This window comes from Sciurus vulgaris, assembly GCF_902686455.1.
Source record: "Sciurus vulgaris genome assembly, chromosome: 4".
In the NCBI taxonomy this organism is placed as follows: domain Eukaryota; kingdom Metazoa; phylum Chordata; class Mammalia; order Rodentia; family Sciuridae; genus Sciurus; species Sciurus vulgaris.
In genome coordinates this window covers 6,281,757-6,308,417 of record NC_136464.1, presented here as the reverse complement: position 1 = coordinate 6,308,417, position 26,661 = coordinate 6,281,757, and the positions used below count along the sequence as shown (strand labels likewise).

Genomic DNA, 26,661 nt, shown 5'->3' with positions numbered 1-26,661 from the left:
AAAAAGACCACATCCGTCTAGGTCACAGAACTTCAGACGCGAGCTGTGAGGGGCTGGGGGGACAGTGGCACGTGGCCCCAGCTGGGCCTGGCCCCGCAGGAAGGCCGTGCTCACTCCACAGCCCCGGCCTCCCTCATGTTTTTCCCCTAAGGGTGTTTTCCTTTCGGTTTCTCAGCTGAGACTTCTGTCTGGACTTCTTAAATGTGCCAGATTGTTACATTATAAACAATAATGCTGTGTCCATGCAGTACTTAGTTTGCAATGCCTGTGCTTGTCCTGATTGTTAAATTGCAAATTATTATTTTCATTATAGTGGTTATCCCAGATTCCATGGGCTATAACACTGACCAATTCGAATCTTGGAGAAAATAAGTTGATGGCTATTTTTAAATAGTACGGGGCAAGAAATTTCCTGCATTGTGTGTTATATTGGTATTTACTATATAAAAGTTGGTGTAGTAAATATTGTATTACACAGTTAAAAATCGATGCAAAACTTTCAAAGAGCATGATAATGTGTGTTCAGCTGCAAAGAGCCTCCCATCTTGATATATTTATTTAATTGGCTTTCTAAATGCATTTTGTGCTGTCTATCCTATCTAAAGCCTAGTGTCGCTCCAGCTTATAGCCAGGGGCTATGAGGAAAGTGTCAGAAATATTCTCTGCCCTGAAGCCTGTTACCACAGGGCAGGTGGAGGCAGAGCAAGAAATGGCAGCCCGCTCCCGAGGAGGCAAGGAAAGGGCGCCTGAGGACAGGATGTAGACAGTATTTATGGAGCACCAACTCTGCACAAGAACTGTGCTGTTCCTGATATGTCAAGGTGGTACCACAGCGGGCTGGGGAGAGGTCAGGGAAGCTTCAGGGAGGTGTCCTTTGATCTGGGCCTCGGTGGAAAATAGGACCCTCCAAAGCCACATGGGAGGTGCGGGGAGAGGTGTGTCCCAGGCAGAAGGACAGCAGGGACAAAGTCAGCAAGACATGTGTGGTACATGCTCTGGACACAGCCGTCAGGAACAGGGTGGCTTCCTCAGGCAGGAGGATGGCAGGACCGAGAAGGATTGCTGGATCCAAATTGTGCAATGGGAACGAATGCGGAACCAGGAGCCAGCAGACATGGGTCAGGGTTGGGTTGTGCCTGTTGTCTTTGGAGGCCGTGAGGAGGACACCTTCACAGTCTGCTTCTCTTTGTAAACCAAGGACTCTCGCACCTGTGCATGGCTTCCGTGAGCATCTCATGAGAACATGCAAGAGCTGGGGGCAAATGCAGGCCGGGTCTCCCCTGACTTGAGGTGGCAATGGGAGGGGCGGGGACGAGCTGGCAGATACCAGCTGCATCTGGGGATGGGGTGTTTGAAGAGCCACAAGAAGGAGCACTGGGCTTACTAGTACCAGGCTACAGCATAGAGACCAGGTCCTGAGGACGCTGAGCCCCTGGTTGCTCTGTAAGACAGTGGCCTTGACGCCTGCGCCTGCGCTCATGGGAGCAGAGATTGTAACAGTGCTGAGAAGTGGAGTCTGACACATGCCAGTCATCATCACCCAGGTAGTGTGCGTAGGTGGGAGCGTGCACATGAAGATGTGCATGTGTGGGTGGGTGGTGTACATACCTGGTGCTCAGGAGTTGTGACTCCATTTAAGAATGAAATAACTTGCTCTAAACCACTTCTATCCACAATGCTAGATGCCATTTCCTCACCTCATCGACCATCGCTCAGCCCCAGTCTGTCCAAGTCTCTGTGATTTCATAAGAAATTAAGCCAAAGTTCTGCCCTGCACCTGCAGGTGATGGGCACACCTGGGGTTCACCCTGGAAGCATGAGCCCTGGACACTCCTGGTGCCAGAGGTCTGAGCAGGGGCTACAGGGTGGGGCAGGGAACAAGATCAGGTGAGAGACAACTTTCCCCCAGGAGGTCGGGCGGCAGCCAGCTCCTGCAGGTGACAGGAGCGTGGTATTTATGAACAAGAGCTGAACTTGGGCACCTGGCTGCTCTTGTGCTCAGCAGGATCCTGTTGGGGCTGGACGTCCGTCACATTCTGAAGGATACCAGCTGAGCTCCTCCAGGCTGGGAGCTGGGTTCTCTCCCCGTCATGGTGACAGGAGGCTCCCGTGCACTGTGGTTGGCAGAGCATCGCGTGCATGGCATGCCCGGGCGCTGACTCGCCAGCAGGGATGAGGGGCAGGAGCAGCGGGAGCCCCGAGACACTGGCACGGAAGGAGAGGGGAACAGGCAGGCTGCTGCCCGAGATGGTACTGACCGGCTGGCGCGTCGTGGGGAGACTCGGACACCGGCCAGGGTAACCCAGCCTGAGCTTCGAGCCTGACTTGGAGCTGGCCCCACGCTGACCTGGCTTCTGTGACTTCCTCCATGGCGCACTTCTTCCCTCCACTACAGAGCCGCTTCCTTTCCAGCCCCGCTTTCCCCTGGGCTCTTCATGTCTCCCTGCTGTCCCGCCTTTTATTCTCTGAAAGCTTCAAGAGGTGAAGGGCGACCTGCTGGTTCCTCCCCCTCGTGGCCGCTCCAGGACAGTTCTCACGGGCCCACCATCCAGCAAGCCTCTTAGCAGTGCGGCTGCCCGCTCTGCCTTTCCCCTGAGTGCCTGGAGCCTGCGGGTTCCTGCTGCTGCGTCCCTGAGGGCGCCCGGCTTGCTCCACCTTCCTGGGTCTCCACGTGCTTGCAGAGCCCACTGTAGTCGACATGATTTTTATTCCCATTTCCTTTTTTAACGTCTGCCAGGCGGGTGCCATGTAGATGAAGACGTTCTCCCTTCCCTCCCAGCCCCAGCTGATTGCTCTGTCCGGGAGCAGTTGACGGAACACAGCTTTCCCCTGGTCTGATTTTCAACTTGCAAGACTGTAAAGTTTGGTGCACAGTCCCAGGATTTCTCTGTTGGTGGACGGTCTGCTGCGTTCGTAACAGTGGCACAAAGATCTGGGTACTGGAATCCTCGGGGGCACACGTGAGGTGTGCCTTAGGCCCACACAGTGCTCCCCATCCCTGTCCTACTCTGTTTTGGTGACCAACACTAGACAACCAGCACTTAATCTATGACTTCCTGAGACCCTCACAATGCTTTTCTCTACCAAATCTGGAGACGCAGCAGGGACGGACCACCCCTCCAGGTCCCCCTCCAGGCACTGGAAGAAGTGGATGTTGACACTCAGACCCTCCAGGTGAGCCAAGAGAAGGCGCCTGGACTGTGTGGGAGGAACTGGGGACCCTCAGTTTTCTGTGCTTTGTGGGAACTGAAGAGCTTTGGCAGCAGGCCTGGGACAGAGGGACAGTGGGCGGTGCAGGGGTGGAGTCGTAACTGAGTGGCATGACAAGTGCCGGGGCAGCTTTGTCCCGTTATGGACCTCGCTCTGCAGGACACAGGTGTTCATCTAACTAGCTAACCATCCTGGTTCATGAAGAGTTTTATTGAGGGTGAGAAGGAGCTGTCAGGAATCCTCGGAAAATCCCTTTTTCTTTTCCCAGCAAGGATTTGATTTCCTGTGGGAAGAACCTGTTGAAGATCAGACCTTCAGGATGCCACACATGTCACCGGTCTCAGGCTTGATGGCTTGCATTGCTGGAGGGGTCCTTTGCTCCTGAGGATCCCTGGGTCTCATCTGTTCACCTTCTGGCAAAATCTCACTGCTTTTCTTTGGTGCCTCGACCCTCCCTGCTCCCTGCCTGCGGGGCTGGGGCAAACTCCCCTCCGCCTGGCCCCACCGCGTTCCCTCTTCACTAGCCCTTCCCACTGTGGTCTGAAGACTCGTGGTCCACCCTCCAGTCCTGCTCCACCAAACCTCCCCCGGAACCTCTGTCACCTCCTTCCCCAGCTGAAACCTGGCTGAGCCCACATGCCTGTAGCTTCTCAGCATGGCACTTCGTTTCAACTTCTGCCTTGTGGACCTGGACTCCTGGAGGATGGCTGGTTGTCCCCTGCCACCTGTTACCTCCAGACTCTCCTTCTCTGAGCGCCCACCATGCACGCTGGGCCAGTACTTGTGTTGGGGATCCTGCCTGCTCACGGACTCCCCGTCTTCCTCCCAAATGCTCTAGTAGCAGGACCGTGGTGCTCTTGCATATCGGCGCCCATACCGTCAGAAGTGCTTCTGACGCCAGCGAAGCTGGAGGGGGCGTGTCTAACACTCCTGGAGAGGCTGCTAGACGCTCACGTGTGTGGTACCACCTCTGTGCAGGCCCACCGTCGTCACCATGACACCGCAAGGCGCCTGGCTGGGTTCTGCCCCTGCAGCCTACTTCACTTCCAGCTCCTGGTGGAAGCTTAAATCTGGCCACGTCTCCCCCACGCCATGCTCCGAAGGTCCTCATCGTAGTCAGGGGCCATGGGCAGACTGCTGGGTCCCAAAAGCAAATACTTAAAGAATAAACCTGACATCACACATTGGGGAGGAAGTGAGGAAATGCAGCCCCCGTCCTCTGGGCTGGAGTGGGTTGGGGGCTGAGCAAAGAACCCTGTGGGAGGACAGGGGTCACCCACTTTCTTATTGGCAGGTGAGCAGTGGGCAGAGGAGAAGCTTGCTCGCTGTGCCGGAGCCAGGGCCAGGGGGCATGCAGCCTCCTTTAGCTGGGTCAGCACACCCTAGGAAAGGACTCTCCCGCCATTGCCAGCAGGGACACGAAGCCATGAGCTGCCCTGGCCAGGCCTCTCCTGAGGGTCCCCTTTTCCCTTCCCCTTTATTTTCACTTAAGTCTCAAGTGCCCAGGACAGAGCACCGCTCAGTCATGTCCCTCAGTGTCCAGTCTTTTCTCGGCACCTTCAAACCCCACGTGAATTCCATGCCCCCCACCCAATGCCGCCACAGAGCCTGGAAGCTTCATTTCCTTGCTTCCCCCCATCAGACAAGCTGAGTAGCCATCAGCTCAAGAGTCCTTATACACGTCGGTTACCTGCCAGGGCTGAGGTTGGCTGGGTTTCCTCAGGTGCCCACCTGCCAGCCTCATGGGGCTTCTGTCTTGCCGGGGGCATAGTGACCCCACTGCAGCCAATGCCATGCTCACAATCGCAGTTTACTGACGTGTGTGTGTGTGTGTGTGGCACATTGCATGTGGCACGCCGTATGTGGTGCTGCGTTACGTTACTTGTGGTGCACGTGTGTTGTGATGTTATGCATGTGTGTGCACTCCTCATCTGTGGTGTGGTGTGTGTTGTCACCTGTGTGTGTGCTCCACGGTGTGCGTGAGGTGAGCTGCGTTGCTATGTGCACCTATGTGCTGCGCGGTATCCCCTTCTCCACGGTCCCAACGGAACTGACAGACATGGCGGCAGCCGCTCCTGGGCCCCACGTAGTCCTGCTTTCTAACTCTGGCTGGCACCCTCCTGCAGGCCCTCCCCTCCTCTCGCACTCTGTTGCCACAGCCCGAACCACCCCAGGATTTGAGGATACAGGCTGTTAGTCCACAACTCAATAAATAAGCCCAGTAAGAAGGCTGAGGCAGCTGGATATTTGTCAGACAAATGGTTTTCCTGGGGAGCGTAAGAGCCAGCTGATGGCTCACAACTGTGATTTGCAAGGACCGGAGCTGTGAGTCATGCCCAGGGCTGGCCTTCCAGCCGCAGAAGGCAATTATTTCTTGTACTGTGCCCATGGCCCAGCAGCAGCCCCTACCCATGCAGCCTGTAAGCAACTCACCTGGGTCACTGTTAAATTAGTTCTTTTATTTTGTTTCCTAATGAGAAGAGGCCCTTTACAATTTTTATTAAGTCAGCAGCTTCAACATTAATACCTAATGTCCAATATATCACAGTGGGAATCACTAAGCATCAGAGTCAGGAAAATGAAAGGTAATTCACACAGCGCTCCAATGTGGAAACTCACTAGTTTAGTGGCCGGCAGCCCATCAGGCCTGAGGTCAGCCCTTAAAAGGAGCAGGTAACAAGAAGCTAAGACCCCCGTGCACTGTGCTGCTATGAGCAGTCAGGCCAGGACCTTGTTGCCCGGGTGGAGGGACACCTGGTCTTTGAGGCCTGGTCACTCACTCTTAGTGATTTAGAGTGAATCGCAAGAGCTGCTGGGGTCGTGGCACTTACCTGAGACCAGAACAGGTGCTGAGGCTGGCCACAGAATCATCATATCCTTGCACATGTCCATGGTAGTAACAATGACCCTGAAAGGGACAGGGGAGAAAGCTGGTTCACTCATAATGCCTTTTGCCCACGTTTAAGCCAATGGCCTCCAATCCTCCACTTGTTTGAGCTGTAGAATGTCATTGTTCATGACATATTTAATGCAAAGTCTAATATGACCTAGCCAGGAGTACTTGATCTACTCAGAAATTAACAACAGGGCTTTAAAATTCATCAGTTCCATCCTTGCCCCTCTGCCGTCCTATAGGGTAGCCCGGATGCAGACTGTTTCACAGAATCCAGCAGCAGAACAAATCACATTGCCATTGCCATTTGACCCTCATGTAAATTGTCTTTCATAATGAGATGAGGAGCTGTATGGGGTATTTCAGCACACTGTGAAACGCAATAAAACGAGGCCTAAATCTATGGCTTATGAAAACAGAAGAGCCCAGGAGCAGAAGAGGGGAGGAAAGGAGAGAAAGAGAGAACCGCCCCACATTAGCCGAAGGAGGGCTGGAGGTCTCTCAGCAGGAAAACAAACAGGAAGGTCCTCTAAGACAGAGGTGCCCTGTGACATGCCCGAAACATTCTGTTCTTTAATAATGTCATGCTCGAAGAAAGAAACCACAGCATGCCGCCTCCATAGTGGAGATGGATATCCATCTAGAACCAGGCTGGACTTCATCGTGGAACACAGTCATGCTGCAGTGCCCATTAACGGTCACTGGCGAGGAATGGCCACCCAGTGCTCCTCACCAGGTCCTCAGGAAGCCGGCTGCACCCAGGGTCCCTCAGGGGGAACTCAGGATTCAGCCTGTTTCCATCTCAGCAAAAGTCTCTCTCACTCAGGAGGACAGAACTTAGTGTCCAGTTGTCCTGCCCAGCAGACTTCCTTGGCTTTGCTAAGAATAAAGGACCAGAGGGGTCTAAGTGATGGAAGAACTCGGATGACACCTTAAGAAAGGGGTGAAGATGATTGTCACAAACTGGAGGACAAGATTTGGGGATCATTTGAAAAGCAACGAAAGAAGGGAATTGTGGGGAGATTTGATATTTTGGCTTTTTTCTTATTGATGTGGAAGTTCTTTATATATTCCAAATATTAATAGTCTACTTGTTATGTAAGAAGTATCTTTTATCTTTCTTTGCTTATGATATTTTCTGTTTTTGAGAGCTTCTGATTTTTATAAATTCAAGGTTATCCATCTTGCTCTTTCTGAATTTTGTGCTTTGGTAAAGATGGCTTTCTGAAGGTCACAGATACATCTTTCTTTATTTTCTTCTGTTTTTTATAGTCTTGGCAATCAGCTCTTTAATCTCTCCAGAGTTTATTTAATATCTGGGAGTGTGGGGTTGGCATCCAACTTTCCCCTACAAACCAAGCACCAGTTATTCTCTGTGGCCACTTGTCCTCCTGATTTAGGGTACTACCCTGTCACACACTGAATATCCACAGTAAGTTCGTGGCTCCACTTTTAGGTCCTGAAGTCTACTGAGGCAAACCGCCATTGATATTTTCCTATGCCAACACCCCACAGTTTTAATTACAATTGTTCTCTATTACATTCTGATATCAGGTAGAACAAGTTCTCCTTTAAATTTAAGATTAAATCCCCACACCACTGATATCACCATTTTTTTTTTTTTTTGGCGGGGTGGGGTACTGGGGATTGAACTCTGGGGCACTTGACCACTGAGCCACATCCCCAGCCCTATTTTGTATTATATTTAGAGACAGGGTCTCAATGAGTTGCTTAGTGCGTTGTCATTGCTGAGGCTGGCTTTGAACTCACAATCCTCCCGTCTCAGCCTCCCAGGCTGCTGGGATTACAGGTGTGCGCCACTGCACCCGGCTGATCTCACCTTTTTAAAGTGCACCATGTCATTTGTTTATGCCACACCGTTCATGGTACCCGTGGTGTCTCATGGCCTCCATCACTCAGCTCCTAAAGGTGGAGCAGACCATTGCTATCTAATTCCAAAATGCTTTTATCACCCCAAAGAAGCCTGGAGCCCTTCAGCAGCTCCTTCCTCTCCCTTCCCAGCCCATCTATGGATTTTCCCGTTCCCTCATTTCATATCCATGGAAGCACACACACATGGCCTGGTGTCTGGTTTCTTTCACTTAGGGTAATGTTTCCCAGGCTCCTTCCCACTGTAGCAAGTACAGGGCTTTGTTCCTCTCAGGCCGAGCGATACTCCACCCTTTGGATACATGGGTTACCATTGGCCAGGTGACTGGAGGGCTTTGTTTCTGCTTTTTGCTGAATGCAAAAAGCACGAGTAATGCATTCTGAACATTCCAGCACAAGTTCTCGTGTGGACATGGTTTCAGTTCCGCTGGATACACACCATGGTAGGAATGTGGCTGTACACCTGCCCGTGGATTGGCTGGATCCCATGGAGGCTGTGTTTAGCTGTCTGAAGTCCTGCCACTCTGCCTTCCCAAGCAGCTGAGCCTGTTTATATTTCCATGATCGGCACGTGGGGGCCACAGCTTCCCCACATCCTCACCGACACCAGCCGTCCCAGTGGGCAGGAGCAGCAACCCCATGTGGGGTGGGTTTCTCTTTTCAAAATGACTAAAAGATATGGTACAGCTTTTCATGTGCTGTGAGTCATTTTTACGTTTCTTTAAATTCTTTACTTGCTTTTAAACTGTGTTGTTGTCTTTTTATTGTAGAGTTGGGGAAATCTTTTGTATTTGGGACATGATTCCTTTATCAGATGTATGGTTTGCAAATGTTTTCTTTAATTTTTTGGGTCATCTTTTTATTTTGTCATTTTATTTTTTATCATTTTCCCCATTTAATTGTCTTGGCAACCTTGTTTAGAGCAAGTTTTCAATTGAGAATGTTTTGTTTAAAAGTTTCTGTGCTCTTACTTCCTATTTTCTCTTTTGGACAAATTTGGAATCAAACTTTAAGCTCCATAATACTCCATTAGGACCTTTGCTCCATTGCAGGGTAGGTCAATTTGGGAAAAGCCTGTGTTTGCACAATAAAGTCCTATCCTGTTCATGTATGTGGCAAGTCTCTCCTTTTAATTGGGTCATTCTAATGCCCTTCAGTCTAGTTAAAAACATTTTTTACATGCAGCTATTGGAGAGCTTTTGTTAAATTTATGCATAGGTATTGTATAGCTTTGTCAATATTATTAGTAAGATCTTTTTTCTGCTCTGACTTGTATATGATTATTTTTAATGTAAAGGGAAGGTTGGGGTTTTGTAAGCTGATTTCATATCAGACATCTTGCTGGGCCACCTTATCAGTTTCACGGTTGGGGTTGGGGTTTTCTGTGGTCGATCGCCTCAACTGCAAACAGCACTCATATTCTGGGCTCCTCTTTGGATCTTCCCTAGCACGCTGGCAGTGTGATGGCTGGTGTCCATGGCCAAGGCAGGCCAGGGCGGGAGAGGGCATAGCCTGCAGAGGGAAAGCACATTGCAAGGCAGTGGGCGTGAGGGGCAGGGAGTAGATCAGGGATGGGCTGAGTTCTGCCTGGCTGAGGACGCAGGCGCCGGGGTGTGGGCTCACAGTGCCCATCCCTCCCCAGAGCGTCCGTTCTCTTTGGTAAACATGTGGCTTGGGCATGGGGTACTGGGTGGTGGTGCCAGCCAGCCACAGCACACATCCCCCGTGCTGGGAGGGAGGGAGGCAGCCCTTACAGCAAGCATGCCTTCCAGCACCTCTGAGATGGTTGAGGACGGCTCCTGCTCCCCTCTCTGGATAACTCTCGGTCGGCCACCTGTGGGAGGCACAAGGGTAATTCTCCAAAGGATTCCATACTGGACTGTAGCACCTCAGGGCACCAGAGGGTATCATGGCTCTCAGCCTCTGCCAGTGTGGCAGATGCAGCCTCGGGGATTTCAGGACAGGACTTCAGCCCTGGGTACCCGACAGGCACATGAAAGCTGAGGACGATTCCAAGTCATCTGCCACTGGAGTTCAGGCGCTGGGCTGCACTGCCTCCCAGAATCACCACCTGGGTTTTGACTTGCTGACCTTTGGGGGTCAATGTAGAATTTCCCCCATTTTACAAATATGACATGGCACTGTAGGGAGCTAAATACTGGTTAAAACTTAAAAATCAAATGATGACAATAATCTTTAGTGTTTTTTTTTTGCATTAAGTGACAATAATCTTAATTACGGACTTCTGAAATCACAAACTCATCTATTCTTAGTCTCAATTTATTTTTAATAGATTATTTATCAAATGTACTTTCAAATTAAATACCCAGAAATATAAGCTCATTAAAGCATAAGCCAAGAACAAATTGGTATCAAATTAATTTCTAATTCAACAACTTGGTTGAACGGTTGCTTATGAAGGAGGAGGGCGTGGATTTCGGCTTTCATAAATTGTCCCTTAAAGGAGACCATCCCTCCTCTCCCACTTATCACCGGACGCAGCCATCACTTCTCAGCTGACCCCACCTTTGGTGCCTCCAGACCATTGGCTGACATGCCCATTGTCACTCCGGCAGGGATCCCCTGCTAAGATCACTAAGCACATCTCCTAGAGCTCTGAACTGAAGGTTCTCCAGGATAACTCCAGCTTCCCTAAATGTAGTTTTTTCAATGTGATTCACCAAATGTGAACAAATGCGATTAGTTTTTATCATGAGTGAGTTTTCATAAGGATTCTGCACAGCTCAGGAAGACCTTGTCATACCATGCATCACCTGGCTGGCTGGGAATTTGTGGGAGTAAAGGAGATGCTTTCTGTCCCTTGTAGGGGGGCTGTGACTTCCAGGGCAGGGGCCGAGGCAGAGAGGGCCATGCGGGCAGCACCACGTTCAGTGTGCACCTGTATCTGTGGCCAGGTTGTCTCCATGCCAAGCAGGCCTCCTGAACTCATGGACGTTTGGCCTGTTGGGTCTGGACGTGCCACACCAGTGAGTGACCTTGCAGGCATCTTCGTGCCAGAGGAGGTCTGTGCCCCAGGGTCCCTCAGCCCTCCTGGTCATCTCTGCCCTTGCTGGGAACGGTGGCCTCTGCTCTCCACACTTCCTGGCCTGCATCCTTCCTCTCTCTGATGCCACCAAAGACAAAAAGCCCTATGGTCTTTTTGTGCTGGTCATCTAAAGGCATTGCTGGACAACGCATCGTCCCATGAGGATGGCCTACTCGGCCTCATTCTGTTGATTCAGTGCATTCTATTTCTACCAACAAAACCTAGTGTAGACAGGAGTCCCAAGCATGCCTAACCACAAAATTACATCTTTCCCTTTGCAAAACCTCAAACCATGTATTTTATATACTTATTATTTAGCCTAATGCATTTCCCCACTCCAGTAAAATACATTGCCTTCTGTTTAATACTATCAATCAAATATAATGGTGGGTAAGAAGATGGAATAAGAACTCTTGAACTTGAAAATTGGTAGCCCTCAACTGGATGCCCTGTGGGAAGTCAGATGAAGCTTCTGTTACTCAACTCTCAGTGACTAGAAAGAAGGGAATTTTATGTGCTAAAGTGGTAAAAAAAAAAAATGGCCCAACCTTGTGATTACAAAGGACTGCGACCAGACAATTCTGTCAGAGACTCTGCTGAGAGAACATATTTTAAGTGCTGTTTTTCTAGGGACTCAGAGGGCTCCTCACCCCTGCCACAAGCCACATGGCAAACTACCTGGACTGAGTGTTGGATCACAAGATGCTTTAGCTGGAAGGAAGCACTGGGCCATCTGAGGCCAACTTTGCTCTTCCAGCCAGATTCTACCCTGAACAGACATGGAAACTGAGGCTCCGCTGGCTAAACAGTCACCAGTGGTCCCAGAGGTGGAGGATGGCAGGCAGGAACTCAATCCAGCCACTGACTCCAGGCCAGACAGGTCCCTCGGTCCATCCTTGCTGGGAACATGAGCCTTCATGAGCACCTCTCCTTCTGAAAAGAAAAGCTTTCATCTAAAATGCAGACTTGGCTTGGGCTGTAGCTCAGTGGTAGAGCGCTTGCCTAGCCTGTGTGAGGCACTGGGTTTGATCCTCAGCACCACGTTAAAAATAAATAAAGGTATTGTGTCCATCTACAACACAAAATATTTTTAAAAAATGCAGACATGCATGGGATGTCTCTCCTCCTCATGACGTCCCTTGAGGGATGGCAGGACAGTGAAGTCATTTGCACATTCAGAGCATACAGACAGACAGGTGGAGGGCGTGTGGCCCACAAACTGCTGGCCTGCATTTCGGCACGACTGTGGTCAAGCCTTTGTTCCCTGTGTGGAATGTCAAGCCTCCAAAGACCAATGTTGAGACTCAAGCAAGGTTGACAGGCACTCAAGCAAAGGGCAAAGTGGTTTTGCAGCCTGTGTGCCCACAGAGCTGCTACTCCTACTTCACCCTGAGCTTGTGCAGGACAGGATGGCTAAGGAGCAGTGGTCACACCCATCCCCTGGGCCATCTCTGCTCCACGGCTCTAACAAGAACCAGGCCTGGTTGAAGACTGCAGAGAACAAACCCTGGGCCATTTGAGTCTCGTTGCTGGGCTGGAACTCCGCCTTAGAGAACACGCCTTAAGAAATCCTGTTCACTTCCCCGGACCTCCCTGCAAGTAGACCTCCAGGAGGCAGGAGCCTGTGATTGATCGCGTTACCACGAGACTGACCAGAGCGGGAGTCGGGTGGAGGCACCAGGGTCAGGTCTTAATCTACGAAACGGGGTAGGTGCTTAGTTTCCCAGGGGTTTGAGGCTTAAATAAACAAGACACGGGAGACACTGTGAAACGCAAGGCATCGCCACAGTGTGGAACACTAGGTCGGGTGTGCTTTTAAGCCAGGATGGAGTGAGGCATGTTTTCCACCCGCTGTTCTCCTCCCATGAGCCTTTGCTCAGTGTGCCTTGCTGGATGACAGGGAGAGAAACAGACACCTTGATGGGCAGTGCTACTGGCTCTGCTCTCTCTTGGCTCCACACCCCAGCTCCCCATCTTCTAGGGTGCTGTGTGGATTTCCTGAAGATCCTTGAGAGGGCAAGGGGGGGTTGGGGTGAGGGCAGGGGCGGAAGACCTAAGGGCCAGCTGCTGTCCGATGGAGACATGGGGCCTCATGAGCACACTTGTGGGCTTTGTGGGCCGCAGCTCATGTTCTCCTGCCGTCACGACCTGTGAGGATTCTGGAAGGAACTGGCTGGGAGGAGGCAAGGTAGTGCACACTTGACCTCCCACGGAGCAGAGGCTTTGGTGGCCTGACTGTGCGCGCAGCCTGGGTGTCTCTCCTGTACATCCCATGGCTGGGTGAGTGCCGCAGCTGCCATGTGGCCCAGGCACCTCCTCCTGTGCTCTTGACGCGCACAGCTGCTGCCCCAGAGGGTCTGGCCCAGAGCCTTCTCTGTGGGGATGGACAATCACCAGGGTCGGCAGTTCCTCTGGAACGTGCCTGGGCTCCTCTGTTGCTGGGCCCTGCAGGATCCTCGTTGGACACACTCTGCCATCTGCTGTCAGCCTGTGAGTTCCCTGGGGAAGGGGCATGTCCTCCTCTCTTCTACAGAACCACAGAGGGCCTGGGATCTTGCCCATGGGGCTTGGGGGCCCTCGCGGCAATGATGACACACTTGTGAATCTCCAGAGGACGGCTCTGGCCTCTTCTCCCTTCACGTGCCAGGACTTGTCCAGTCACATGTCCTCTGCTCTGCCCGGAAGCATTCCCCAGGGGTTCCCTTTATCTGTGCCCCAGTCCGCCTGCTGCCTTCACAGACTTCCTGCACAACTCCATGGACAGACGCACAAAGCAGGACTGCTCTGTCCAGGCGAGAGAGCCAGTGCGTCACAGTGCCCAGGAGCTCAGACTCTGGGACTTCAGGGCTGGAGTCCTCGTGAGCTGTGGGCTTGGCCTGCTCACTTTGCCCTTGACGTCTCAGTTTCCGCAGCTGGGTATGAAATGGCAAAAGCTGACTGAGGGTGAGGATGGACACCAGCTGTGGGGGGCACTCCTCCAACTCCATCAGCGCTCCTTGGGTGGGTGGATGCCAGCATACAAAGGTGGGCGTGTCACCGCTGTCAATGGCAATTCTGGAAATTTGGACTTGATTGAGAAGGTGGTGTGGGGAACTTGAAATTTGGGAGGATCAAAGTAAAAACGTAAGAGTGATGGAAATATTGGCAGGATCACTTGGCAGGAGGGGTCTGGGTTGAGACTGGTGAGGGGGGAAGTGGGGCGAACAGGGTCCAGGCATCTCAAGGTGAAGTAGGAGGGTGTCTGTGGTGAAGGACGAGCTGGGGAGGTAGAAGTCACATGGGATGTGGGGAGTCTGGGGGAGGAACTACATGAGGTTTGTGGCCAGAGAGGGGCAACCCAAGAGCTGGGGAGCAGGGTGGAGTCCAGTGACAGGAAGTCCACACACTTCAGATTGTCCTCTGAGCGTGATGATGAGCCCGCTCACGCCCGGCGTGCTCCTGAACCTGATGCTCTGGCTTCCCGCTTACTTCCAGAACCATCCCTCTTCTCTTCAGAGGCTCTCTAGCTGCAGTGGACTGTGGTCACTCCCTAACGTCCATCTTTCTGACATGTGGAGTCCAAGCTGGTTGCCCAAGGTTCTACTGCTGTTTCATAGGAAGCGGTTGCCATGGAAACACCCAGGCTGTCACCCAAGCAACACTTTGATCAAAATACTGAACCCAGCCTCCTGGATGGGTTGGCCTTGGTTAACCTCGGCGCCCATCTGACAAATGCTTTCACTATTTTTTCCCCAGGAGCAGCACAGACGGCCCTTGGAACACTGGGTGATGCTCCCTCGTGCTGGTCAGGCGTGTCCCTTCACATCTCTGCGCACCTGCCCCCGTGGCAGCCCCTCGCGCCGGGCTTCTGGCTTTTCCACGAGGGCCGCCTGCCTGATCCTGTGCTCCCTGACTAGCCCTCATGCTCCAACTGGAGGTGTCTTTTCAGAGCCCCAATGTGGTTGCCACACCCCCTAAGGACACCCTTTAATGGTTGCCCCGTTTTCCTTTGTCATGACCAAGTCTGTCCCGTGGTCTCCAAGTCCTGTACACTCAGGTCTGTCAACACCCATCCCCCACCAGCTGGGATAACTGCTCCAGCCTAGAATGTTCTCTTTCGCCTGGTTCATGCCTCCTCAACCCTCAGACTCGGCTGGTATGTCCTTTCTGCCACTCAGCCTTCCACGATCCCGGGTCCAGATTCACCCTCCTCAGCCGTTCTTTCTGGGCCTTTAGCATGGTTTCTGTTTGTGGTTTTTGGGTGTCTCCTTCCAGCCCCAGTGAGTTTCCTTGTCTGCTTTTAATCCCTGCTGTTCTCAGTGGCAGGCGTGGGGCCTGGCACAGGGTCGAGGTTCAGCGAACATGCATACAGCAGACAAACGCACTTCCACCAAGTGCTGGGGCATCTGGGAGCCACGCTGGCTGAGGATTCTAGCTTCCCCAGGGCTGTTCTGGGGGGTTTAAATAGCACAAATGTCATGTGTATTGTCTCCCATTGGCATTATTAGAAGTGACAATATAAAACATAATCCTCCCTTACATGTGGCCAGCAAAGGACAAAGTCACAAATACTGTATCCTTTCAGGGTAACAGAGAGAAGGAACAGAGATCAATTTCGAAATTAAAATCAGCCACTACTCTGAGTCAACAGCTTACACTGAGGGTTGAAATATTAAAAACAACAACAAATGCACTGTAGCCAAAGTGGTTCTGAATTTACGTATAATTTTTAGGAGAACACAGCATGTAGAGGATGAGATGAGTCAGCAGATTTCTTTTTGTTTTCCAGCCTGAGTCACTAAGAACAAAGCTCCCAAGGCTGCATCTGTCTCTTCTGCACCAATAGCAAGGCCAGACCTTGGCCTCTGCTTAAGGACCAGCTGTCCAGGCTGTGGGCTCTGCAGAGTGGACACTCTTGTTCATGCCTTTTCTTTAGAGTAACCTGGCTGTGCTTTGGGCAGCCCTTGAGGGCACGGGGGGAGGTGGCTGCTGGATGAAAAGAAGAGCCACTGTTTTTCTAAATAGAAAAGCAAATGTGCTATTGTTTGCAGGGACTTGGGGGTGTCAATCTGTTCCCCAGTTGCTTCTCCTACTGAGGATATATTTAGAGTCTGTTGATGAGCAGAATATAGCATTGGCTCAATCGTCTTTTACATATACTGTAGAGAACACGGGCTTAGGCCTGGGCAGAAGGCAATTTCTAGTACCCTCTCCACCCGCTCTTGTTAGATCATGCTTTGGGACCCATCCTGGAGAAGGACCCTTCCACATAGTCACCTCATGGACAAATAAGGAGGAGACACAGACCCCTGACCCTGTACATGCATCAATCATAGAAAAGTACAGAGCTCCCCTTATGGAGATGGTGGCTCCTAGGGTTCCAGAACCTTCTATCCCAGCTATAGTCTAAGACACCTGGATTTCCAGCCTTCAGCTTTTCAATCCACATCCAAAACAGACCTGCCACTCTTAGACCCACCCTCATTTACCAAGTCCCGTATTTCTGACGCTTCTTTACTCCTGTTGCATTTTCCCTCTCAAACGAGGAATAACGTCGTGTGTGTGTGTGTGTGTGTGTGTGTGGTGCTTAAGAAGGACATAAGCAAGGCAGAGGGAGCAGAAAGCAGGAGACTGTGGAAGTAACTGCAGCAGCGCCTCTTACACATCCTTGGTCTGTCATGTCAGGCGAGCACCCTCCACTGCCTTAGTGCGGATTTGGAGGACCCGAGCCCAACGTCTGTGCTTTCCAAGCTCTCCCTGTCTGTTCATTTTTGGAATAACAATTTACTCTGTGGAGACAGCCTCCATGTGGAGTCTAAAAGTATATTCTAAATAAGATCTTAGAAAAAAATAGACAAGTCAAGTGTAAACTCGTAGCCCTACTATCAGTTAGGTGCGAACTGGGTCCTAGGTCTGAGTTTGGCCTCTGTCTTTCTCTTGGTCACTTGCCCCTGACACCTGTGCCTGGCTGTCCTGTCACCAACCCAGCACAGACACACCAGGGCTCATGTCCTCTCTGCCTTTCAGCCATTGGCTGCTCCTCAGTGGCACCGGCGAGGACCACGTTGCCCATCTCCTGGCCTAGGTGTGGGAAGCACCCAGCTGGTGATACTCCCCTCACCTACCACCACCAGGCCGGGCCTCTCCTGGGTCGTCGGTGCATCTGGATGATTCTGTCCATCTTGAGCCCAGGTCTGTGGGTGAGCTCCTCATCGACCACAGCAGGCCCCCGACAAATCCGTCCTCTGACTGTGACATTCCTCCCAGTCTTCTTGTTCTGCTCTGAGTCCCTTGAAAGCCCAGAACGGGTCATTCTCTACAGTTCCCAGATTTGCAGTGAGAGGAAGTCAAAACACCTTAGCGAAGGTTTCACGCCACTCTTGCTCTTCTTCACCCACTTTTAAAGAGCCAGATCAAAGATCCTCCCTCAGTGAACTGACTCCCAGGAGCTAACTCTGTTCCCTGCACACACTTCGGACGGTAACCGGTGTAGTGAAACATACTTGTTTTCATGTTTTCTAATGCCATGCCTCTCCAGTACAATTTTTTTCCCCTTGATTGATATGCCGAGGATACATTTCATTCTACGTCCTTCAGCCCTGGGTCAATGAATGGACACGTGTATTAATTCTGGATGGCAGCGTCTCAGACGCTGAAACGGACAGGTGAATCGTTTTTTGAAAACCTCTTTCTTATACGCAAGATGCTCTGTGAGGCTCTGGATCAGAGAGGTGATATCAGAAACATTCAGCACCCGTACAGGCTGTTACGATCTACATATGAAAGAGTATATTTTAGAATAGAAGACACATTGCAACAACACTTCTCATCTGAAGCTATTAATGTTCTGAGCGGCATTTTAAGATAGACCAATGCTATGTATCCTTGCTTTCTTCTTAAAGGATTTTGAACATATATGCTGGAGAGGGTTTATACTACTTAGAATTTTTGCAACTATGTTCATACTTCAAAAGATTCATTTTGTATTTATTCTTTCTCTAATTTCTCTAGTTCCTCCTCTCCTTTTTAAAATTTGTGTTTTTCTCAGAAGTTATTCATTTCTTGTTGATTTGAGAAAACTCATCTGATTATTTTTGTGGGTAGAATTTTAAAAATTCTCAATTTGATTTCTTAGTATAATTATGTATAAAAATTTTTTTTCCCTTTGAACCAATTTTAAGAATTTACACTCTCAAGAAAATAGTATGTTGATAAAAGTCTTGAGAGTTTAAAAATCTCTGTTTAGCAATAGCTATATTCCTCTTTGCATCCCTAAGATTGTTTACTTGGGAACTTCTTCCTTGATTAATTTCATAAATGTTGGGTGGCTTTTATTGCCATACTCAGATGACCAGCTTTTGGTTTAAGGAACACTTCCTCATGATTCTTTTGTCTTCCTTTCATAACTTTTGCTCATTTTTAAAATCTCCATTTCCAAGAGAGACATATTTAAGTCTCCCGTTTTGTTGTGAAAGTGTCAAGGTATTTTCAGTGTCTTGCATTATGAATAAGTTATATCAACAATATATTTAGAGAATTTTCTCTTGAAGAAAAATTGCTAAGTTCAAGAGTTATATTGATATGGGAGTTTTTCTTTTCCTAAGTAAACATAACTGAGAAGCAAAAACAGCTTCAGCCCACAACACCTAATTTTTAATGGGTCATTAGATTCTAAGAAAACTTTTAATTAGCCTAAGATTAGTCTATAATTAGATTTAAAAGTTACCATTTGACCCTTTCAATTATTTTAAAACATATTTGGAGACTTCTGCTGGTACCTGCAGTTTCCTGGCCATTCCCTGCCCTTTTGAGCGGTTTCTGCTGTCAGTACGTTGTGATCCCTTGGTCCCTAGTGATGATGTTTTGCTTGAAGACTGACTTTGTCTGGTGCCCCTAGACCACAGCCGCTTTCCTGGACTGAGATACATCTGTTCTCTCTGGTTTCAATCTCTTTCCTGTCACAAGTATTTTGTATTTGGGGTGGGGCGTGAGTCTTGTAAAAATTATGCAACTGGACTTTTAAGTTCTAAGGATATAGTTTGTTTTTATTTTAACGAACAATAATGAGATGAATATGCTGTCTCATTTTTATCTTGTTATTTTAGTTTCTGTTTGCTCTGCTCTTTTTTCTATTCTTTTCCTTCCTTCCTGCTCTCTACTGGTGGACGCACTATCTTTATTTGTCATTACTCAGAATTCTACATTCTGCTTTTCTGTTCCTTAAATGGTTATACTTAAAGTTGTCGAATACACACTTTAATTACCCAAATCTAATTAGTATGTCTATTATTCTCCAGTGCAATACAAATTCTTAAACCTTTAAATCTATTCTTTTATCATGTTTCAGAACACCCAAATTTAGTCATTACTGTTATAATTATTATTTTAAATGGACTATTTGGACTTATTCACATGCAATTATTTTGCTTATGATTTCTTTTGACATTCTACCCAGCCTCTTGGGCTCCCACTTCTTACTAAGAATTCTTTGTCAGTTATTTTCAGGTAGATAGTCTTTGTTAGACTGGGAGAATAGTAAGTCTTTTCCTCTTTATGTGAAAATGTCTATTTCACTCTTATTTTTGTAAATTCATTTGAGTACAAAATTGAGGGAGACAATAATTTGTCCTTGGCTCCTTGAAGCTCTGGTCCAGGGCTGCTGCTGGGAAATCTACTGTTGCTTCAACAGAAAATATTCTGTAAAGTTTCTCTTTGGTCCCAGGTGGTTTTGGGGCTTCGTTACTGAAGTTCTGCAGTTTCTCTGTGACCCACCCTGGAACGGGTGGTTCATTTTTGTTATTCCTGCCTGACTCGGTGGATTTTCTTCAAGATTTGTGTCTTTCTTCATTCAGTTCAGGGACATTTTCATGATATTCGGCTTAAACATTGTTTCTTTCCTGTTTTTAAAATGTATTTTAATTGTGGAATTTCCATTAGACCTATTTGGTTCTCTTTTAATTTTTTCCTCTGTTTTTCCTATTATCTCTGTTCTCGGAAGCACTAATTCTCTTGTTTCTTTTTTCCGCAGATGACTGCTGACAGTGGTTTGCTCATTGTTTGCTTTGTGATTTTGACTTGGGGCTGATCCTTAATATTTTTATGATGCTTTTTATTATCTCTGCAAGGGCATCTCATGTAGTCTGGGCTGTAAAAAACATCCCTCTGGAACGCTTTGGGGTTGGCTTCAGCCTGGGCCCATGGGGTTCTCTGGTTTGGGACCAGTTTCGAGGTCAGGATCTTGACTGGGATTCCATTCTTATGATGGTATTAAAATTTTGGATCTGGGCCCAGCCCATTCTCAACATGCACACAGGCTAGATGGGGTTTCAGTTTTCTAATTTTTTTGTGTGTGTGTGAAATCATTTTTTCAATCCAGAATACCTGGCAGACATTTTTATCTTGTCCTTCTGTGGGGTGGAAGGGTTCTCCCCGCCCCTCTCTCTGTCTCTTTCTCTTTGTTTTTACACAGAAAGCAGCAGCTCTCCTGGGCAGTCACATGATGTGAGACTCACAGCTGCACCTGCCCACCTCTCTTGCCCTGTCCCACATACCTGGTTCTCTCTGGGTCCTGAACAGCCCTTTGGGGTCCCTTGGCCCCACTCAACAGCCAGTGCTCTGAGCTAATCTCTCTTCTTGGTTTCTGCCTCTGGGGGATTTCTAGAATTCTCTTTTAAGTTTGATCAGGCATTAACAAAAATTCTTACATGCTTGTTTTGTGCAGGACTTTATATATCTTCTTGGGGCTTTGTTATGATTGTATCTGAAATGTTCTCTAAAAACTCACATGTTGGGGCTTGGTCCTCAGTTCAGCAGAGTTCAGAGATGGGCCTTTGGGAGGCGACAGGAGGTTGAGGATCTGTCCTCATTAGTAGATTCATCCACTGGTGGATTCATTACTTAATGGACTGTTGGAGGTGAAAACTTCAGGAGGAAGCAGGTCACTGGAGTGCCCTGGGAGGGTGAATTTTGTCCCTGGCCCCTTCTCTCTCTCTCTCTGCTTCCCAGCTTTGCTCCACCATGCATTCCCTGCCATGAAGTTCCACCTCACCTCAGGCCCAAAGCCACAGGGCCAAGCAACCATGACTGAAACCTTTGAAACCAGGAGCCCAAATAAATCCTCCTTCTTGTAAGACGATTTTCTCAGGGAGTTTGTCACAGCAATGGAAAGCTGAGTAAGGCAGGGTGGGAGGTCTGCAGCAGCGATCGACTGTGTTCCGGAAAGGAAGAAGGAAGTGCCAGTCCCAAAGCACCAGGTGCCAAACACACTTAGAGAATGGTGTTGGCAACATGCAGAGAAAAGAGGCCACTGAGACAATGAGGGCGGCCTGCCGGCACTCCCAGGAAAGCTGACTCGAAGCATGTTCTCTTAAAACAAACCCCCACAGCTTTTTAAAGCAAGGGAACACCCTACCCTCAGAAGGCAGCGACTGTCTTTTCCCTCTGAATCTCCATGATCACGCGCGGCCATATGCACATAAGAATGGCGTGCAATAAATGGGAAAGGAACAAATAAATGAACGTTTTCTCAAAACCACATATAAAAGTTCAAATATCAGAAAAACTGGGGGTGATAAATGCCATATCACAGTAATACTCTTGTGAAGGAATCCTGTCAATGTTGCGGGTACATCTACAGCAAGTTAAGCAGAGTCAGTCAGTTTTCTTTTAAATTTCTTTAAGGTACTTCAAAGTTAATGCACCAAAATTCAGCCCAGGTAGGACTGCTTTGCAAGTGACCTCTGATTTTGGCTGGGTTTTCTGAAAAGAACTCACTCAAATGAACACCCTGAAGACCTTGAAGGTGGTTTCAAGGTCAGCCCTGCCATAAAGCCTCCACAGCTGTTCTGACATGGACCCGGACAAAACCAAATTGTTCTGGAGTGACAAAGGAACACCTGAACGTTCAGGCATGTGCAGGTGCTTCTTAGGACCTAGGTGAAGAATCTGGGCTTGTGATTTGGCTCAGAACAAAATGGCTACAAAGCTTAAGCACAGATCCAAGAGCGCAGAGTTATGCTGAGGTAAAAGTGCAGGAGTTACCGTGTAATTCCGAGTGAGGGAGACGTCAGTACCGTCTTGCAGATAATGGGTTTCTGTGAACCCACTGGCGATGAGGCCTCTGTGGAGACATAAGAACAGCATAAAAGGTGAGTGCAGAACTGCAAGATGTGGTGCTGTGAGCATCGCGGCCCGGCCATGGCAGGGGTGCGACCTCCTCATCTGCAGATAATCTGGTGAGGCTCCCAAAGGCCCAGTGCGGGTGGTCCCTGGAGAACTCGGAGGGGACCCGGCGGGAGGGGGCTGACTCAGACGCGTGCTCTGAACACTCCTGCATGGTGTGTGTGGGGGCCACCCTGATTCCTGCTGCCTCATTTCCCAGTGCACACACGTGAGTGCACATTTGCACACACGCAGGTGCACACTTGGACACTCTTCCCTAATGGCACGGGCAGGTTCCTAAGCTGGGAGACGCCAGGCCCCTGGAAGTCCCGAGGCTCCAGGGTTTGTAGTCAACGTCCAAGCCACCTGCTGGAGAAAGGAGTTTGGATCCATGGCAACTGCCCCTGCTGCGTCACCCCTCCAGAGGGAGAAGAGGTGCCAGCAAACTAGAGGAGCAGCACAACGCTGAGTCTGCGATGTCGTCAGAAGTAAAGAAAAGCTACCTTGGACACATGGAAATGTTGACTTTCTGAGACAAATCGAATGAGGGGGAACCCCGTTTACCCTAAAACCGCATGCCATTCACCAGGCCCTGTCAGGGGCAGCAAAACACGGGGCAATTTAGGTTTCACATAACTTCTCGACTTCTTCAGTTGTGTGCGCTGTTCTATCCTGTTCAGCACAAACACCGGAAGCGTTCCCTTGTGCACCTACTGTGTGCCACCTTCTCACTTGCTGGAATTCAAAGATAAATAAGACCAGCCCCTGCTCTTGAGGACACTGCAAATGCTTGAGGGGACAGAGACACACCATCCAGTGGGGAGGGCTGTCACAGTGTGGAAGCTGTGTCTTCCTTGGGGACCGGCTGCAGGGTACCTGGCGGGCAGCAGCTGGGAGGCGCTGCAGAGGTGGCCCACGCTGCTGGGCCCTGACACTGGAGCAGGGGTGGTCAGCACAGAGGCAGGTGGGAGGGGGAGGGAACTCCGGGCGAGGTGGCACGGTCAGGAGACCCGAAGGTCTGGAATCTGGGGGACCAGGTTGGTGCGAGGCAAGAAGGGGCTTTAAACAGAAGCTGCAGTCCATCTGTCTGGGCCAGGGGGAGTCAAGGTGGCTCTGGATTCTGAGCTTCGCGGGAGGTCCGCGTGAGGGTGATGGCACAGTGTGCCTCCCCAGCTTCAGAGAACACGCTCACGCCGCCTGGTTCTGCTGGGGGTCACTCCACGCCAGGCTGGGGAAGAACATGTGACCCAAGCCGAGCCAATCACAGATCTACCCTCATCATGCTCTGAGCTGGGGCTTCTGGGAAAGAGGCCTTTTCTCTTAGTCTCAGGCATGGGATGTGGTCAGACAGCTGCCTTCTTCCTAGTCCCTGTTTCTAGGGGACCCAGGTAGGGACACAAAGCTGTCATCCTGTGGTAAGAAAGGGGGGGAGAAGGAAGACTGTCCAGGTGGCCCCCTGGGTCCGCAGATGCCCTTCTTCAGCAAGTCCCTCTTGGGTCAAGGTTTTGCAGCCACACCGGTCGCTGCAGCTGGGAAGGGTGGCGGTGGGAACGCCGTGCACACGTGGGAGGATACCCGCCCTCCCGAGTCACACCGCCGCCGCCTCGCCCTGCCAGTCAGAACTGAGGCCAGTGGCTCTCCTCACGTGGATTCCAGTGCGGTCAGGGCACGCCTGGTGGGCAGCAGACCCGCCCTGAGTCCCAGCTGCGCTGTGCTTCGCGGTGGATAGTTGAGAAGATTGTGCTAAACATACAGAAGGCCACGCGGGCTCCCCGCGGGGCCCGCGGATTTCCCTCTGCCCCTCCTTTGTTTTTCACTCAGCTCAGGAGCCGGGAATCATGCTGGAGCTGAGCCTCCCTGGCCGCGCCTGGCTCTTAAGACCAGGGTGCCCAGGACCCCAGCCCTGCCAGCTGGTCAGGAGCAGAAGGAGGGGGCAGGGCAGCTGGGGGAGGGGGAGGCCCTGGCCGCTGCTCACGTGGCAGAGGCTCCAGGAAGCTGGAGGAGGCTGGTGGCCTTGAAAGGGAAGGCGTGGGAAGGGGCAGGGGACAGGGGACTCTTCAGAGGGCGGTTAGTGTTCAGGGGGAGCAGAGATGGGGATGGGAAGTCCAGGAGCTGGGACCTGGCAGAAAGGGGTGGGCTGGGGAGGTGACAGGGAGGGAGCCGGGAGCCACTCCGCAGGTGCACCACGTACAGAGGAGGCAGAGACCATTGCCCCACGGAGACAGGACTCAGGGTGGCCCCCGTGGCTCAGAAGAACACTCGGCCAGACTCAAGACCACAGCAAAATAAGAAAAACAGTACCATTCAAAATATACAGTTACTTATCATATTACTGACTAGTCACTTACACTTTTACTCCGCTCAAGTGTTAATCAACAACTCAGCAAGTCAGGTCTTAGCAATGCTGGATCCTTGTTCTGAACTAACAAGACTCGTGAATCACAACCTCGGGGAATTACGTGGGAGAGCAGAGGCATCCTCCGCGGCTACTCTACCTCTTCTCAAGACATATCCAAGGGAAGGGGAGGCAGGGACAGCTGCTGGGCCTGCACAACCCCAACGCTGTGCGCTGGGAACAGAGGGGGCCTTCTGGAGCCCTGTCACAGCGGGGAGTCAAAGAAGAGATGAGCAAGTCAATGCCAACCCGGAGGGAGGCCCATCCTGCTTTTGGGGTCCAGGGTGTGCACATCACGTGGCAGAAATCGGCAAGGCAGGAGCCACAGCTTGCTAGCGGACCCACCCCAGGGCTTCCTGCATGCCTGCTCTGACCTCCTTAGTGCCAGCCGTGTCCCCACAGGTCCCCCGGGGTGAGGCTCAGAGCACACGTGGATGAGGTTTGGCCTTTGCACGCTGGACTCCAGGGCACTCTCCCTCTGGTTTACATTTACGCCGGCCAGCACTGGCCTCTGGCTGGTTCCAGACACTCCAGACCTCTCCCTTGCACAGCCTTGGTGTTTGCTGTGCCCTGTGCGGAACGTTCTGCACGGCTGCTCCTGTGGCTGGCTCCTTTTCCTCCTGGGCTTAGTCTAAGTGATGTCTTATCTGAAGAATCCCCATCACCCCATGTCACAGAGTCCCTCTGGTTTTCCAAATAGCATTCCTATGTGATTTGTTCATCTGTTTATTTATTTGTCATAAGAATATAAACCGCGGGGGTGGGGGCTCTCTGACCACTGTTGTCCTCAGCCCTGCAGAGAGCCTGCTGCGCCCCTCCCGTCCACGCTAGCTACGACTTGCTGAGTACTGACTCTGGGCCAGGCATTTATAAGCCTGCTATATCTCATTTAATCTTCAATGTCTCTAGCTTTATGGGTTAGATACTAATTTTAACTGCAATTTAAAGGAGGAAGAGGATGGAGGGAGATCAGGTGACCTGCTAAAGTCATACTGCAAGTGGCAGTGGCTGGCTGGGTTGGCTTTAGAACTTGAGCCCTTAACCACAGTGTGGAACTACTGGACTCTGCAAGCTGGTCAAGGGATCTTTTCTGACATCTGCTGCCGGTGCTGTGCTAAGGGCCGGGTCAACCCGTGTGGAGCGGAATAGTGCATGAATGCAGGAGGGGACTCTGAGGAGACTGTGGCAGATGCCTGGTGACACGTGTCTCATGTCCTTCTCCAGTGCCATGGATGAAGCTGAGAAGGTGCTTAGAAGGCAGCCTAAGAAGCACATCTAATTTTAAAATGGCTGGAAGTCAAAGGCCCCTGGAGAAAATGAAGAAGGGCAGATGAACACGACTGTATTGGAATGGAGTGATCCCGTAGACTTCCCCAAGAGCAAGGCCGAAGAGATGGACTCTCCCAATGGAGACAGGAGGTGAAGGCCTGACTCCATGCAGACAGTCCTCTTCCGTGCCTGTTAGACTAGCTGATGTTATAACAAGGCCTCCGCTGCCCTCTCACCGGAAAGTAGAACACATTTTAATGGTGCCAGGAGTTGACTTCATTGTTTTCCATTTGTTTTGCTGTTACAAATGATTACCTAAATATTCTCATTTCACCAGTATTTATCACGCTGGGCACTGGGAATAAGGTACTCCAAGAACTGCCCTCCGGGAAGGACAGACCCCAGTGGTCAGCGCTCTGTGACCAAGATGCCCAAAGCTCAGGTACAGTCAATGAAGGGTGTCTAAGCCCAAGGCCAGCTCTGGGGATGGCACCACGTGAGTCCTGACCTGGGGGGAGGACAAGGCAGGCTGAGGGCAGGGGGAGTGAGGAGAGCAGTCCAGGAAGAGGCGGCAGCAACGAAAGGCACAGAGGTGCCGGAACAGCAGGCCAGTGGGCCTAGGCTCAGGGATGTGAGGTGAGGTGGAGTTCCCAGGGGTGCTGTTGGCGGTGGGGTGCTGCTGCTGAGAGGGGCAGGCGGGTCAGCTCCGACAGACGTCACAGGCTTCATCCCGTGCAATGGGAACCATTACGCACAGTGACCTGGGCAGGCAGCAGCTTTGGAGGTAAAGCCACTGTGACCCCATGTGGATAAGACTTT

General features: G+C 50.6%; 1 protein-coding gene across 2 annotated transcripts in view; it reads right to left on the bottom strand.

Annotated features, from left to right (window-relative positions):
- Window positions 1-26,661, bottom strand: part of ADAM12 (ADAM metallopeptidase domain 12) — a 331,659-nt gene that overhangs the window by 107,566 nt on the left and 197,432 nt on the right. Inside the window, exons 4-5 of one of the 2 annotated variants that reach the window (XM_079136781.1) lie at window positions 22,059-22,137; window positions 6,042-6,118 (exon numbers count right to left, since the gene is read on the bottom strand). In XM_079136781.1, coding sequence (XP_078992907.1) covers window positions 6,042-6,118; window positions 22,059-22,137 — 156 coding nt within the window. The remainder of the gene's footprint in view (window positions 1-6,041; window positions 6,119-22,058; window positions 22,138-26,661) is intronic. The other variant, XM_079136782.1, reaches the window with a different exon arrangement.